This window comes from Typha angustifolia, chromosome 3, assembly GCF_048772165.1.
Source record: "Typha angustifolia cultivar Huaian chromosome 3, ASM4877216v1, whole genome shotgun sequence".
NCBI lineage: Eukaryota > Viridiplantae > Streptophyta > Magnoliopsida > Poales > Typhaceae > Typha > Typha angustifolia.
In genome coordinates, this window is record NC_133241.1 from 7437519 (window position 1) to 7455438 (window position 17920).

The 17920-nt window shown below is 36.4% G+C and overlaps 2 protein-coding genes across 2 annotated transcripts; both read right to left on the bottom strand.

Moving 5' to 3' along the window:
- Positions 1-401: 401 nt before the first annotated feature.
- Positions 402-8605, bottom strand: LOC140778555 (ultraviolet-B receptor UVR8). The gene is made up of 12 exons (XM_073123348.1): positions 8443-8605; positions 7570-7756; positions 6616-6762; positions 5841-5922; positions 4836-4991; positions 3865-4038; positions 3587-3658; positions 2187-2258; positions 1863-1981; positions 1038-1123; positions 917-969; positions 402-782 (listed from the first exon to the last, which is right to left on the bottom strand). Exons 1-12 carry the CDS (start codon positions 8534-8536, stop codon positions 696-698), a joined length of 1329 nt encoding a protein of 442 aa, XP_072979449.1. The 5' UTR covers positions 8537-8605; the 3' UTR covers positions 402-695.
- Positions 8606-12882: 4277 nt separating this feature from the next.
- LOC140758036 (lipase-like PAD4) lies at positions 12883-17058 on the bottom strand. The gene is made up of 4 exons (XM_073094012.1): positions 16875-17058; positions 16413-16743; positions 13941-14687; positions 12883-13857 (listed from the first exon to the last, which is right to left on the bottom strand). Exons 1-4 carry the CDS (start codon positions 16910-16912, stop codon positions 13105-13107), a joined length of 1869 nt encoding a protein of 622 aa, XP_072950113.1. The 5' UTR covers positions 16913-17058; the 3' UTR covers positions 12883-13104.
- Positions 17059-17920: the final 862 nt, after the last annotated feature.

Sequence of the window (17920 nt, forward strand, 5' to 3'; positions counted from 1 at the left end):
AAAATCCTTCGCCCCTTCATGACGTCTCCAGAGGAAGAAATCATCACCAACTTTCATGACATTTTCCATACATAACCAGAGAATTGGAGATTACAATATGCTCTCTTGTGTGAGTATATGGTGTAATCTTCAAAACTTTCAGATGACACTAGGAATCAACCACATCATATTTAAACATTTCATCACAGATTGAACTATTATATATATATATATATAAAATCATTTGTAACTTCTATTTTTCAACTTCTAACCAAATCATGCAACCAATAGCATAAACTCAATATTTCGCAGTCCTTGATTCAACAATCATGGGAAATTCAATCAGACATAATTGCTGCATAGAGAAGGCGCAATACATGAGACGGTGTTAATAACTCACCAAACTATGGGGCATTTCAACATGATAACAGACAGAACTTCAATTGATTAGTTTGCATGTTAGGATGCATGTCAGTTCATCTTGAATACTTCAGAACATAACCATGCCATTGTTCAGTCCACAGCAAAGAAGAGGAGCATGCAACATTTGGACCAAATCAAGATTCTCTTAATGCATAAATTGTTCAGCTAAAAGAAGACACATAAGAATTGGACACAACATGTCTATAACATCTGCAAGTCTAGTGCATTAGTTTTATATAGAGGATAGCACAACCAAAATTAATAATACTTGGTATATAGAGTAGGTAAATTGACTAGACCCGCATCCTCTTGGCATCATTCTCCGGTACATTTACATCGCTTCCATTTCCAGTCACCGTCTTTCCTTCTGGCCTGGGAGCCTGCAGAAATTCAAAATATTCTTGATTTGTCGCATCAATTTATACTTTAATCAGGGCTATTAAATGGTATATGCAACTGGAAGGAAAAAAAAAAAAGTCTACTTAATCAGACATTATGTAGGTGCAAAGCTCACATTTTCATCAGGAACAATAGCATATCTTTCAGATGGTGAAACCCAGACTTTCCCTGCATGACATAAAAGAACAGTGTGAGGCAATTCTCACATATCTATAGTATCGCATTTTTATGCTAACCTGACATAGGAACCACTTTTGAGGATTCTAACTGCTTGCAACCAAACCCATCAGAGCTTAAAGCATCAATCATCTTAGGTGTATTCCTTCAAGACAGCAAAAAAAGATTTCCATTAATTATGATGATTTATGATAAATGGCTGCTATAGCTAAAATGTAACTTAGTGAAAAACAAATGACACAGAAGTGACAATGCAATGCTATTACAAGCAGGCTTTTAGCAAATAACTCTAGGCATACGACTTATTTCTGCTCTAACAATGGTGAACTTAGATGACAAAGGAATTGTCATCCTTACTATTTGAGCATTCAAGTAAACATAAAACAACACAGTCCTGGAAGTAAAATGATTCTGACTGAGCAAACAGTTCATATCCAACTCAAGTGGTCCAACATGATACTCGTCTCTTGAGCTAAACTACTATAATGCTCAATCATTGCGTTTTTCTTGCATACATGTGATCAAGCTGTATTAAAAGGAAAGAAAGAAATAAATTCTTACATTCTCATAACTCATACGAACACTCTTAACATTTCTATTCATCTTTGCTTCATTATGTCTGTGCCATTTCTCATTATTCAACCTCAAACTTTCTCCTGCTTTGAAGCACTACAAATGTTCCATAGTTACTCTGTGACATCTTGTATCCACCATTCAGGCAAATCAGCTATATACACTGACTCACATTCTTATGGTCTAAATTGGAAAAAATGACATAAGATTCACCAAAGAACAAATCCATTATGTATTTCACTGCTAAAATAATACTAAGAACTACTATATACAGCTCAATACTGTAAAATGTATCAGATCTATGAAATTACCTGTCAACGATATCTCCATGACCAAGCTGTCCGCTGGTACCCCTGCCCCAAGAAAAAATGTTTTTTCTTTCTGTAAGGGCAACAGTGTGCCTCCATCCACAAGAAATTTGGGTAATTTTCTGCAATTGAGTCCACAAATCATAATCAGAATATGATTGACACATTGACAGAAGAAAACACAATTAAAGATACTTATTCTGCCCTTGAATAAATGAATCAGACTAGGGTAGTTAATAATTCATCCTGTCTAATAATACAAAAGGTTCTGGTACCCTCTGACTATAAAGAATTGACAGTTAAATGCTTGAAGAGATGACATCAAACCTGTTCTTCTGGAAAATTGACCTCTACTGGGGAGCAGTGATCAACGTTATCGCCGACACCCAGTTGACCAAACTACATGAGAGATTAGGTGAAAATCATAGCACCAATAAACAAAAGATTGAAAAGCAAGAATGACATAAATTAAAGCAGCCACAATTCTGATAATTGAAACAATCTCTGAGAAAAATGAAAGCCAGAGATGGGGACAAAAAGAACAGTGTAGGATCATGCTTTTAGATATTACATGAAAATAAAAATAATAATAAAAGAAATATATCATAGAATTTCCATCCATAACATTCATCTGTCATGCTGACTTTTTTTTTCCATCATTTCAGCCATCTTTTGAAACTATTATTTGACTGTTGACAAAAGTTCTACTAAAAGCAATGGATTTGTAAAGCAAGAATACCACTGCACTTACAAACAGAGGCAACTACTCATGCAGAACCATCTATGCTAGTCATGCTTAACTAAGGGAAGTGATGAAATTTCAAGTAGTAACTTTCAGTGTTCTAGTACTTGAATAAGTTACAAGAGAAACTTATTCCATTGGCTGAGATGGATTTGTTTCAGCCAGAACATCAGACCTTGATTTATGCTGGTGCTATAGGTCTGAAGAAGCGCAACTGGTCAACTGCTGAGTAGATCATAAGTTGCTCTGGTTAGGATTCAGCGGATAGAAATAGGGAAGGAAGTCACTGGACAGATGATTTGGTAGAATTCCGCTCTTCATCAGGGATCATAATGAAAGTGAGTAGCTTTAGATGCATTTAAACAAAAAGGCTCATAGATCAAAATTGGCAAACTTCTTTGAGGACTGAGTAGGTCAATAAAATACACTCAAGCTCTGGTTATAGAGAACCACTCATGTTATAGGTATAATCTGAAAGACATGTTTACTTCTGAATATAATATCAAATATATCAAAGTAAAGGTATTTAAAATTTTAAATTAATTGCAGCTTTAGTTTCCAGATTAAATCTTGTCCTTTGCAATTCCTAGAGAGCTATGAGAGTTACGAGATTTGGATTTGGTGCAAATGATGAAGACATCCTTAATGTGTACATTAATAACAGAAAATGACTCCCAACACAATTTAGATCTTCGGTAAAATCATAAATTCACAATTTCAGTGATGCCAAGTCAACTAGCTGACCTAATTTTTGAGTGATCTGGTGAGGCAACTCTAGGAAAAATGCACACTTTGTTACTGCAAGAGACAATATATCTTCACAAAATCATGGACATGTTATTTCACTATAACAAATTTGGGATCAATGAAAACTTAAGAGAGATGCACTTTGGAAAAGCATAGGAGGTAATAAATAATATAATAACAGTAGCAAGAGAGCAGAAAAAAAGTAAGTTAAGAAGAAATTGATAGATTGAACAAGGACCTTATTCCATCCGCATCCATAAAGTCTGCCATCTGATGTGAGTGCCATAGTATGTCTCCAGCCACCTGAAATCTGAAGAGAACCAAAACAAAGTTTACAGAATTAAACCTGATTATGCCTAATAATGAAATCAACAAAAAGTATAAAAAAAAGAGTAAAAAATATACACCATATAAGAGCATAGACTAGAACAGATTCTTTATTCTAACTGATGAAGGGCAGCAGAAAATGGAAGAGGTAATGTAAAGAGCAAGTCAAATTTTTCTACAAATCAGGACCTGCGATATGCAGCTATCTTTTAAGGTTTCCAACTTATGAGGAATAAGATGATCTTCAAAATCTCCATGTCCTAGCTGACCATATTTGCTCCAACCATAAGTGTACAAGTTCCCGGAAGAGGAGACAGTTATTGTATGACGCCATCCACATGCAACAAGTACCATTTTTTGCCCCTGGAAATGTAAAATAGGAAATTGAGCCAAATATTTGAAGTGTGCAAAAGCAAGGAAAAGAAAAACAATATCTGAGGTAGCTAGTATAGATCTCATATGAGATGATGATGGAGTCAAACTAGCTTTTCATAGTGAAACAAAATAACATGTGTGCTAGGAAGAGATGTTCCATATAAATGGAATGCTGTTAACTACTGGAGGCCTAAATCTCTAGAGGAGAACCCACTAAATGTTCCCCTAGCAGAAAACAAAGTTTCAATCCGAATTAGTTGTTACTGGCACATCGGTTTCTCAATCCATAATTTCAATACCCCACCTTTTCTTCCATTAAGGCTTTATTACCTTGTGCCGTAATGAAAGCACATCTTATCCCCTCTTGGGGTGAAATCTCCATTCTTGAGATGAAAAATAATCTATTTAAGGCATGAATTGAAATATGGCCCTTCAAATGCATGCAAATTATAAGCTGTATAATAAAATAATTATCCCATAGTGCATTGAAAATTGATGAGAAAATATTAAATGTTTCATGCTACAGGATAAGGGTGTGTTGCCTTTAACAAAGCTGAATTTTAAAGTCTCCAGTAAATTAAATTCCAGAAGCAACTAGAAGATGCAAAGATGCCTCAAAATTTTGAATTACAAGTAAAAGGTATTGGCTGAAGTCCAAGATGGAATTTCAAGACTGAATCCATTGATCAAGCTAAATGAGCAGAACCAGATTTGCATATAAATATTTGTAAAATTAAGCTTATGATCTTTTGCATCATAAACAGCCATACAGAAACAAAGTATACCTGAACAGAAGAAACCTTTTCTGGGATCAACCGATCATTACGGTCACCCAGGCCCAAATTCCCATATCGACCCCAACCCCATCCATAAAGTTCACCATCTTCTGTAACTGCAGCAGTATGCTCAGCCCCAGCAGCGACCATCTTGACAGCAACCCCCTAATAGTATTCCATTCTATCATTGCAAAGCATGTAATGACCCAAATAGAGACCTTCCCAGTTCCAAAACACAAGCCAAATTTTCATAGTTGGCATCAAAATATCACATGATAGAAGCATACTGTTCATCTGATATCTAAAAGATAAAAGCTAATGGAAACTAGGCTGATATTACATTCTTGATATGAATTTAACTGATCCTAAATATAAGGTAAACAATGTACAAATTCTTAATAAACCAGAACAGAGTAGTGCAAGAATAAAAGCAACATCTAGAGCAATCCTAGATCAAGAAAGTCTCTTGCTCCCACAAACTAGCAAGATTCACCCTTGTAAGATCAGCTAATTGAGTCAATTAAACATTAGAATTGGATCTCCACCTGGAATGAATTCTCTACCATTTGTTACTGGATTCTAATCAATGTAAATAGCAAGGACTTTAGCATGAAACCTGGAAGACAAAATCTCTTTTATTTCACAAACTCCCAGAAGATGTTTAAAAGGTCAGTTACAGTTTTCTACTGAATCTCAAACAAAACTCAAGAAAAATTTATTGGACTCCACATTTCACGCTCACCCATATTTCTGTCTTGTCACAAACTTTAGTCACGAGAAATCCTTTATCTCAAGTCAAACCATTACATCTCATAGCTCAAATCCAAAATAGTGCATATGCAAAGAATAAAAAAATAATAATAGTAATAATTAACTATCCCAATCAAACATTTTTGAATTAAAATATGCTACAATGATAAAAGATGTTTGATGCAGAAAATAGATCTCTCAGGAAGCAAATCAGATGCATGATAACTCATTCCAAATTTAAGAAATGTTAGCTGCATATTGTACCTCAAACGCTTGAATTTTTTGTGGCACAAGGGAGTCTTCTGTGGTACCAAGACCAAGCTGGCCATTTTGGTTACGCCCCCAGCTTCAAGAAATAATCATTAAATAATAAATGACTCAGAGCCCATTGATCATGAAAAAAGAAACACAATTTGAAAAGAATAAAATCTGAAAATGGCATTTAGCTGTCCGTCTTTAAATTTTTTACCTACATTTAGTTTGGATGTTTCCCTATTTTCCTTTTGTTAGGGTTTAGGTAAGTGGGAAATCTTAGGGTCAAGTCCTACAACTTTTAATGCTCCCTCAACCCCCAAAGAGAGAAAACCAAAGTCAATAGAAGTAGAATTACCTAGCTGTTTACCATGCTGATGCAGTTCAGAATGCAGGATAAGGTTGGTATTAGACTACTTTTAAGTTTACAAATTCTGCTCATATCTTCCGTGGGGCCCTTCCAACTATCCTAGTAAGTAATAAATTGGTTGTAACCCGAATTTTCCTCTTTCCATCTAGTTAAGGCTTCTTCTAGGATCAGAAGCCTGCACAGTGAGGCACAACAAACCAAAATATTCCTACAAAGTTCTTACTGCGTTAATGCATTATCAACTATGACAAGTAATTAATTATAATTAAGGGATCCATGCAAATTTAATGCCACAAAAAGACATCATTTACTGAAAGGGTTTAACAGCCATGGAAAATATAAGGATATTGTAACTAGCAAAATAGGGAAAAAGAAAAGGTTATTAAAGTGCTATCATATGCATAAATAGACATCAACCTTTGCACTTCCCCATCCATAGTCACAGCCAAACAGTGACTATCCCCACAAGCTATTTGTTTAATCTTCAAGCCTTGTAATGCTTTGATCGGCTGAGGAGTAAATACATCACTCGAGTTACCATGACCCAACCTTCCAAAGTCGCCCCTACAAATACAAGAGAAAAACATATACAATAGAAGAAAGGAATATCTATAAAGAACAGAATGCGGCAAAATCCACTAGCAAATGAAAGGCAATTCTCTTCGAAGGCTGAAATAAAATAAGTAAAGGGTATACATATTAGATCGATGAAATTGCTAACTGTTGAATGATGAGGACATAAAGAAAATGTAAAACAATTTCTTTTTCATGTTGAAGAAGCATATGTAACAAAACCAAATTTTAAATTCTTTTTCAATCTATAGCTATACAACAGTAATATTTGCGTGAATTTCTTTATTGTAGACTTGTTTTTTCTTCTCCCTCTCTCTCTCTCTCTCTCAATTGTGTTTTATACACAAAACAGGAAAAATGACTAAATCATAAATGGAAATTCCATTTTCACAGTCACAATGAAGTGGCTTTATAAGGTAGTCCCGACCGGCACTCGAACTAACAAGTTTTTTTACCTCTCCAGTTGTCCTACATAAGTCCAAAACATATTGGTTTCCATTTTTGGCTGCTTGATCAAAAAATACAACATCATTCTTTGTTAGGCACTACCATTATGGTATCCAATGGATGCGGCATGGAAGGCTTAGCAAATGCACTTCCTTTGGATGATACTACTCTTGTGCATATTTTTCAGTTAAACAGCAAGTAGCTTATCTTGTAGCACAAGTAAATAGGTCTCCTCTGATCTATAGAAATAGCACATGAAATTCATGTCTTGTAAAGTAGAAAAATAACTAATCAGTAAGAAACCAACAATTTTCAATTGAACCATAAAATGTTCATGGAAATAAAGCACACCAGCCCCAACTGTAAACTTGCAATTCAGACTCAGAATATGCAGTTGTATGATCAGCTCCACATGTGATAGAGGCAATCCCTGGGCTGTCCAAGGCACTCAATAGTGTTGGCAAAAGTCGGTCTTCAGCATCTCCATGACCCAGCTGCCCATCTTCACCTCTTCCCCAAGAGCAGATAACATTGCCAGCTGTAACATATCAGCCCGTTAGCCTATAATCTAACATGATTATGTCACTGATGTACACAATGCTAATGTTGAAGGTGATACATCAGCTGAACATGTATGGAATTACAGAACTTATTTCCTTTTCAATCTAACAAATTGTTACTCTAAGAAAGGAAGGCAGTAAGTTTAGCTGTTATATATCCTACTTAAATTACATGATAAAAAAGCCGATAATATAGCCTCCAATTATTAATCTTTGTTCTACAACTACCATTACTTCAAGGAAGTAAACTGTGAAAGGACTAGTGTTTGCAACAATCTAGCATTACATCAACGTTACTGCCGCAGGAGCAGGAACGAGGAAAACAGAAAGCAGACTACTGATATTTCAAAAGCGATAAGCCAAAACATGGCAATACCCGATGAAACATAGTTTTCAAGACAATTTGGAAGCTATGTTGTTCGTGGAACAACTGAAATACGCCATCACCACACCAACCATCCCAAAAGTGGAATGCAGTTCATATCCACATCCCAAGTCCCATGGAAGCCAATTCCCTTTATAAGACACCAAATTCACCATCCCACTCCCTTCCAAAGATACAAGCAAGTAAGACCCCAATCAAACTGGGGTACGAACTCAAGGACCCAAACCAATTACAATATTTCTAGATGCAAAACTAAGACAAGGATTCCGAAAAACTCACAGAGGAGCGCGACGGAATGGCTGGCTCCGGCGGAGATGAGGAGGACTTCCCGAGACGGCGCGGCCGCCTCGCCGACACTTCCGCCTTCCGCCATCTTCCACACTACCCGCAAGTGGAGAGAGAGAGAGAGAGAGAGAGAGAGAGAGGGAGTGGCTTTGCGACAGTGAGAGGAAAAATATCTTGTCTGTTTAAATAAACGAGCGGAGGAGAGGAGGTCCTTTTTTGCATTTATACCCCCTCAAGATTTGGTATTTGCAATACATACTTCTTTAAAGAAATAATAATAATAATAATAAATAAAAACTTTTAGATATATTTTCCCAACATGAGCTATTTTAAAGTAAAAAAAAGAAAGAAAAAGGCCTTACTACAACTAAGAGGTTATCAAGGCATCTCATTCATAATCAATCAATGCGATGTGGTGCTCACCCTCTCATGCTCAAGGGTTTAAATACATATACTTACAGATATATAAATAAGGACATTATCAAGGATATATAAGCAAAAAGGCCACGCGAGATAAATTAAAAGAGTGGGTTTAGAAATGGGGGTTTTCGAAATGGGTGGAGGAAGGAGGCAAGCAAGCGGTCGCATTGAATGCTTGAGGGGGACCTCTCTAATGCATCCGCCTTTCTTCAGTGAGGACCGTCCACGTAACATTTCACCCACCCACCCACCCACTTATTAATATTAACTCTTTACTGGGCCCACTTCTTCTTCTCCCTCTCTCTCTCTCTCTCTCTCTATTTCCAATCTACATAATACATTAAATTATCCTTAATTTTGGATTATAAAAATCTAACAGCTACGATGCAATCTAGTTAAGGTGCAATTTTGACTGTGTAACTTTGTATGTCAGTAAACATCCCAAAACATATGAAGGGTTGAAAAGTATGATCAATTATTTGGAAACAATTTGTGCCGTCACTGTCTTCTGAAGGTGTGATGGTAACATTGAAATAAATAAGATTCACACTGACACTGCCAATTATTTCAATGTCACATGAAAATTTTGCACATAAATGCCTTAATTATTGCTCTATTGCAAGGGAATTGTCATCTTCACTAGCAGATCATCATGGCTAATAACAGCAATTTGGCATGGCATTGTTTGGCTGTCCTTTTAAAATTTAATACTAATATGGATTGCCATAGGAGTGAGGTAACTAGGACTTTGCCCAAAAATTGAAGGTTATATATAGCATGTGGGTACTACTTTTTTTTTTTACTTTTTTTTTTATCGTTCATTAGCCGGAAGGCTAGATATGGGCTGGACAAAAGGCCAACCCTCCCTTGATACAGAGGCACTGAGGTTCTATCGAGCTTTTAGCTGCCTAGTTTAGGCTTCAAGTCATATCCGAGACTTGCTTCAAGCCATTGCGTTGCTAAACTATCGCACCGTCGAACTATTAACTGAATTAAACTAAGCTACCAAACTATCCACCAACAAACAATTTCTCCATAATATCTTTTAGGGTTGGAGTTGAACTTATGACCTCTTAAGTCATACGTACATACTCTATTAGAGTTGGTTTGTTTTATTTTTAATATTTTGATAAAATTTCCACAATTTTTAGCTTCACCTAAGAAGTAAGCCAAAATCACAGCGGATTAATACTGTTGGTAGATAATATTTATATTCATATTAACTAAATCACGAAAGACTTTGACTTTCTTCCCCTTTCTCTCTCTCTCTTAACTGCGACATTGATCATCTTGAATAGAAGTCTTACCCATAATGTCACATGGCAAGTTGACCGAGTTGTGACCCATCTCGTGATCGTCTGCAGCTCCGGTTGCAATAACTTCTTTTGGCTGCTAATCAAGGAGTGCCGGGTACGTGATTGTATTAATATTCTGCAGGTGGGGCTGCATGCAATCTACTCCCGACCAATAGCAGGTAGGGACAAGCTACCGACTCCTCTTTTGAAGAGAGTTAAGGAGTCAAACTTACTCATTAACTCTAAGCATGATTAAGCTCAGCTTTTAATATATCAGTTAATGACTCTTTTTCTATCATTCTAAAACCCTTGTACCATAAATAGATTGGACAAAAAAACAACCCTTCTTAAATATAAAAGTATTTAAATCTTCGAACAAATATTTTAAGCCGTTGCATTACCGAACTGATCTTCAAAGTCACTATACTAATCCCACGATCTCCTATCGTGGGATAGTAACGTGCTACTAAATATCTAATCGTAGTAAATTTTTTAGACAAGAAATTAGTGAATTACTACACTATGACATATTTATCGAAAGCTTAGCTTAACTATTTGATCTATATATTTTACTTATAATTTAGCTTATAAGTTCATAGTCTATGAATAAGAATTCATTAACTTGTTCCAACTATTATATCATTGAGCTATTTCATACTCTAAGCCAAAACCTAATTTAATTTGTGTACCTCTTCATAAGCCAAGAGAATGACATCTCACCAAATAATTCCAAAGACAAGGGGCCTAATTTACCCTGGGCATAAGATTTTTTTTAGGAATAAAACATAATGTAAATTAGATTTATTTATAATTTTATTTTTTGGTTGTAAAATATAATACTTTTCTTCAATAAATTTATATAAATTATATTTGGTTACTGAACTATAAATAAATTTAATAATTGTAATACAAATCTTACTAATTAGAAAAAATCTGTGCATAACTCGTCATATAACTTAAAAAATTCGACTAAAATAAATATTTTTAAGAAAAAAAAACCAATTTATGAGAAAGTATATCTTATGCAGCTATCAAATGTCTCAAGGTTTAAAAGCTTTATTACTGAAATAAACTAATGATAAGCTGCTAAGCAACATTATTTCACTGCTGTAATCTCTTTGGACCCACAAATCCTAACACTTCCTTTCAACTACTACTTTCAACTACTAGATGATTTGGAAGCCAATCAAGTCCTGCCATTTTTATTTTTTAATTTTTTATGTAGTTTAAATCTCGTACTTATTGATTGGCAGCAGGTCCTTCCAATTGAATACATTAGGTAAAGATGTACTACAAACACCAAATGGCATTTAACAGTATCAAAATCCTAAAAAACTTTATTGGGTCCTTTGAATTTATTCTTCCTCAATTATCAAGTGAGCCCACCTTGTGAAATAATTAGGCAAGTAGGGCACTAGACCATATCTCATTTAGGTGATTTGGTGCTAAAGGTGTTTAATTTTTCATATGTTTTATAGAGTGAGAACTCTTCTTCATGCCTTCTTTTCATAGGCCTAGGATCTGAAACTAGATTGAGTCAAGAAGGGTATCATAGATTCTGGAAGTAGGCAGAGAGTTATTGCAAATTAGGTTTTAGGTTGGTGAAGAAGAGAAGCATTCATGTTGTTGCATAGTTCTCCTAGAAATTTTTGAAGTCTTTTGTTAAGAAAACAAAAACATATCTCTAGGAGCTTAATTAACAGATTAGGAACATGATTGTTGATGACTAGAAGTTGATGATTAACTATTTTGATACTTCTAGAGAAGGCTTCTGTGTGGTGGATAGATTAGCTAATATTTTGAGAGAAGTGAAAATTTAACGATTCCACAATTAGCCAAATGCCGCTATTATTCGAACCCGAATATATTCATAAAATATGAGCTCATTTAGTTATTTGAGTATTATTCTATTGGCGAATAGGTTAAGCTAATGTTGCTGGGAGACTAGATCAAATTTTTGGGCAGCTGAGTGCACTAATGCACTGCCACATAGTTGTAGTTTCTTAACCCTATTTGCTTTGAGATTAGAGAAAAATCTAGAATAGCTATTCTAGATTCTTGCACCTAAAATTATATCTCTAATCTAGAACATGATATTTTTATGTTTACCTATACTTTAAAGTAGTGTAATAATTACTTTTTTAATATAACATAAAATTGAGATAAAGTAAAAATTAACTCGAATACTTTTGATTTAACATATAAATTAAAATTAAAATTATTATTATAGGTATGTATTGCATACTTGTAAGACAGGTGGATGGCAGGAGAAAAGAGATGGCTGAGTAGATTGCAAGATGATTTTTAAAATAATTATAAAAATAAAAATAAAAACTAAAAGCTAATAATATTTTTTTCCCCATTTAGCTATCCAGAGAACAAGGCTAATGGACCATAAAGCCCAGTTGGGTCCAATTATGCCCTAGCCTGGAGTTGGTCTCAATCATTTATCAAGGTCAAGTGATAAAAATTTCAACATGTAGATGGAGTCTTAACTCACTACTTTCCAATCACTACATTCGCATGCCAATTTATTCATAGTCTTCTGGAAATGTCTGCCAATTTAAAGTAAAAAAGATGGACAAATTGTTCAAGCTTTGAAGTTTTTACCTCTGTACTATTGAATAGATGGAAAGTCTTATATCTAAAAAGTCTACACTTTGCTCTGCAAAAGGTCTAAACTTAGAAGAATATGTCATCAAATGACTTGGAAAGTGTCTGACAAAAGGCGGTTGCATCCTAAAGTGCAAAACTTTTATTTCACTTCTTGATTAATATATACACATGGATCAACTCAGCCATGAATCATTCCTCAGCCTAGTTTGGAAATATATACAAAGTAATTACTAGCAGCAACTACAACAACAAAACAAGTCCAGTGCTCCAGTTACTACGGTCAGGACTAGTACCAAAATTTACTAATTATATAAGAACTTTAGAATCACTTAGAGCACCACTTTAACTTGAGATCCTTCCATTCTTCTACCCATAGACTATAACTTGAATGTGGAGCCAATACATCTATGGACACATCTTTCCTCTCAACCAACTGCTTGGAGTAAGACTCGAAATTGTTCAACTTCTTCCATAGTTGCGCCAATTTGATAGAATCAGTCTCATTCCTGACATCCTCTATCCACTCCTTTGCTTCTTCAACCTTAGCCCAGAAGCATGAATCCTGCGTTAACCCCGCAAACTTGCTCCTCTTAAAGTTGGAACTCTCCACATTGTCCTTTCCTTTCCACCATTTATCAAACACCTTGTACCTCCTCTCCCTCCCATGAGTCAAGTAGTGCCCCTTACTCTTGTGATTCTGATTCCGATAGTACTCTGCAATATCCAATGGCTCAATGAGAAGCATGTAGAATTGAGCTGCATTGACCCACTTGGATCGCTTATGGAGATCATGTGGAAGCTGGTTGTTCTGAAGCATGTTGATGACATCGTCCCAGAAATTACCTAGCTTGATGCGGTTCATGTTTGCCTTTGAGTCCTTTTTCGGAGATTTCCTGAGCTTGAAAGAATCATAGTATCCCATGTCATCATCACAGGAGGCCTTGTACCATTCTATCTGAGCGCGGCAAGGTGTTATCTTGCCCAGCCTTAATGCTAGATTGGCGCAGTTTAAGTTAGGACTACGTCCCATCCTCTTTGACATCTTTAAGCATTCGCAAGCTGCCATGGCTCCAATGCCCTGTTAGTCATCTTGTTAAATACGGTTCAAGTACAACCAACAAAATCTTTAACGACAAGTACAAGTCTGAAAATTTATATAACCTTAACTCCAATTCCTGAAGCCCTGAGTGCGAGGGAGATCCCTGCGTCATAGTTTGATTTGGTAGCCTCGTCTTTTTCAATCAGAATTCTCTTTTTTAGCAGCAAGTGCTGTGGCATTTGCACCACAAGATCCCCATAACATAGATGCTGTGCTTCGATGCTAGAATCCACGGTCCATGCAGTAACAAACGTAACATAGAGCATCTGCACTGCTACTGAACTATCAATGCAAACTGCACCCTCCATAGAACACAATGCGTAGCTTCCAAATGGCCTATATGGGTTCCTGTCTTGAGCCACTGCAGAAAACTTCTGTTCCATTGCAGCTGCACCAGTGTGCATCGAGATAAACGTATGCAGCTCGGCTTTCTCTTCATCAGATAGATGCAATGTGGGCATTGCAAACTGTGGATGGCGCATAGCGAACTGCTGCAACTGCAGGTTGGCTACAAGATGAGGAGAGATGGAGTTGAGGGGGCAGAAGAGGAGCCTTGGCATGATGTCGTGCTGTGCAACAACATGGCAGAAATTACCACACCATCTCTCCCTCAGAATAGCTCTGGATAAAGCCTGATTCCCCAGTAATGGACTTCCAAAGGTGATGCATAAGAGAGGGGTGGTGGAGGAAGGAAAAGACGAGCAGGATGATGAGCAAAGGAGGTGAAGTGCTGCTAGGGAAGCAATGGAGCCTCCAATGGAGTGGCCTGTGAAGATTACTGTTTTGTTCTTGGTGTCTTCTAGCAGCATCTAACCATGAAGAGAAGAAAGAAGAAAAGGGTCAGATAACTCATAATTCTGAGGTTAAAAGCCAAACCATCATCATGTTGATTGTATCTCCAGTTGGTTAGGTTGAGATCACAACACAATAACAACTTACAAATTAAAACTATACGATGAAAGGAGAACAAAATCCATGGTAAGATTTTCCCCCAATTCACAAACGTGAAAAAGATTATCTGCACTGTTTTGGTTACTGCATGAGTACTTCCAATACAGAGAGATCAAGACTAAGTTCCATATATCACCTGGTATCTAGTATGGCTTCATGAAGTTAGAAAGACCTTTTTGTTATATAAAAAATAAGTACCTTCCTTTCTGAACTATCGGCCACTCGCCCATTAACCCATGAGAGTCACCTAGGTTAATCGGCTAGACATAGAGCTAACCCTCGCCTTTTCAATCTAAGCAGCCATATATCATCCAATCATCACTGGAAAATAGGATCGACAACACAAGATTTGAATCCATGATCCTCTTATCTACATTACGGTTGAAAACCAGCTAAGCTCAATACCATCGACATGAAGTGGGGGATTTAAGTTTAGGTTAGTTTTTATTTCAAATAGTACCTAGTGTTCTGGATAACCTATATGATAGACAAGCCAAGTATTTGATAGAATTTATAATTCAATTCATACAAACATCCTCCCTAGTAATAACGGTAAGACTGTGAACATTGTGCCATCTCTGAACTTTGCATTCATGAGGCCTCATGCAGTAAGAAACCCACTTCTTAGTCTATGTATAAGCAGTTATAGCACAATTTAAGATAAATACTCTTGTAATGGTATAGCTGGTTATGCTACTTTTTAGATCTAGACAAAAGAGAAGACGACCAACAGATATCCACAACATTTGAATGGTAGGCATGCATCAGAAAAGGCTGTCAATCTAAAGATTCCACCTTTTGTAATCCAAAATATCAATGCCCCACTGCTCACCAATAAATACAAAAAGACCTAATCGAATCAATCTCTTAAGAATAATGTTAGGCATATCCTCCAATGATTTAGATTGTGCAAGCTGTTCTTTTATGCATGATAATTTTTTTTGTCAATTTAGCACAACAGAATGAATTAAAAGTTTAAAAAAAGAAGAAGAAGAAAACATATCAAACATTGATTAGAGAAGGTAAATCAATTAAGCTGCTTTCTTGTGAAATCTTGGCCAGCTTTTGCGGCTACAGTAGTTACACGTTCTAGTTTGGCTGCTATGGAAAAAGGGTCATTGTGACAACTGCTGGGTGTAGTAGGACCTACTGATCTGAAACATACAGCTATAAGACAGGACAAGTTCATATTAGGATGCCCAATATATGATGCCAGCCTACATATGAGCTAGACAGTCCAGAATTCGGGTTCTTCCCAACAAAATCTAAAGTTTCTACATCATCTGTTAGAAGTTTGGGTTAGAGAACAATTTATCTTTTAAATTATAACACAAATAAATCAGAATTCACATCATCATAAAGGATAGAGGTACATTTCAGAAATAAGATTCAGGTAGTTCTGAATTTTGATTGCCGTTTCCTATTTACTAGAAATTTCTATTCTAATAGCCTTTGACCCAAAAAGAGATTGTTGATGTCCAACAAACTGCAACAAATTAAGAAGCAAGATGTAATCTTCATTCATAAATATAACAGAATTCATCAAAATAGAATCAAAGAAGTCGAATTCGGCGCTTAATTACCTGGAATTCAGGGGTATTATAGAGGGCAACGAAAACGTGCAAGGCCAAGGCCTGGACCAGCACCTCCTCCCCTTCGCCCGCGGCCAGCGTCGGGAACATCCCCCGCGGCGCGCCGCCGTCGATCGGGACCGCGCCGAACACCTCGGCATCGCCGCCTTCGGCGACTGAAAGCGCCGCGTGGACGCCAGAGAACGCGACGCACACCGTGTCGCCGTACCTGGCGGCGGCGAAGCTGGAGCCGCCGCCGTCGGCTAGCTTGCACTGCTGCCACGCCTGAGCCAGCAAAGAGGAGGACGCCAAGAGAGAACCCAATACATGGCTCGTCTCAAACCTTTCGAATTCGGCCCGGCGCCAAAGTTACAAAGTTAGCTTTATATAATATATATATATATACATATATATGTAAAGAAACTCATTCACTCCATATCCATTCATGTCAGAGGAAGATGAATGAATACTTACATAGAATTCTCTTCTTCCTTCTTTCTTCCTCCTTCCATGGTCTCCGAGAAACCCGTTTGAACGAGGAGATCAGATGCGGGAGTCTTTCCCCTTTAGCTTTCGCTTTTTCACGCGTAGGATTAAATTCTAGACAAAGACTTGCAATGACTTCATGGTGCGATTTTGATAGCATCTGCGTTCTAGAATGATCCCACTGAAAAGTTATAATTATAGCTCATGTTATTCTCTTGGGCATTTCAACAAACACTTTGCATGTGGGCTATAAGACAAAATTACAAATAGCCGCCTACAATTTGCCAACATTATAAACAAAGCCTTCCTTTTAAATTATTAAGATTTTTTACATAATTGTCACTCTTAAATCATTGAGTTGACTATTTTATCTTTATATAAATTATTTAAAATATTTAAAGTTAATTTAAGTTCAACAAAACTATTCACATTATGAAAATTCATAGTTACCGTTGAAATGAATAAGTTTACGTTGCGAACCAGATTTGGATCGATCTTAATATAAGAAAATTATAAAAATTTAGGTAGTGGCAGCCTCGTGAGTCGGCTTTAGTTTCACCTAAATTAGAACTTATGATGAGAAGTTAAAAATAAAACAGTGGAGAGAGGTTAAATGGTAAATATCCGACGTTGGGGCGGTCGTCGAAGCGTGGCAGATGGCCAAGGATGGAAAAAGGTGGCTAAGGTTTAGAAGGTCGGATAAAACAATCTAACAACTATAATAAAAATAAGAACGAAAATAATAATTTAACTAAACTAAAATTTCTTCGATCAATCTTATAAACACATGTTCACCCCTATTTATCAGAGAAAAATCCCTAGTGGATCGTATCTACATACGAATTATTCGATTTATTTAAAATTTAAAATAATATCATAAAGCTAAGTAACTAACTTTTACTCAACTTGACTTGACTTAACTTATGTGATCGGATAAAAACGGTCAATATTAAAAATCTCTCATATCTTTACCATTTTTGTGGTCGAGGAGTTAGGGTTGATGGATGCGAAGAACACTAGAACGAAAACGCCAA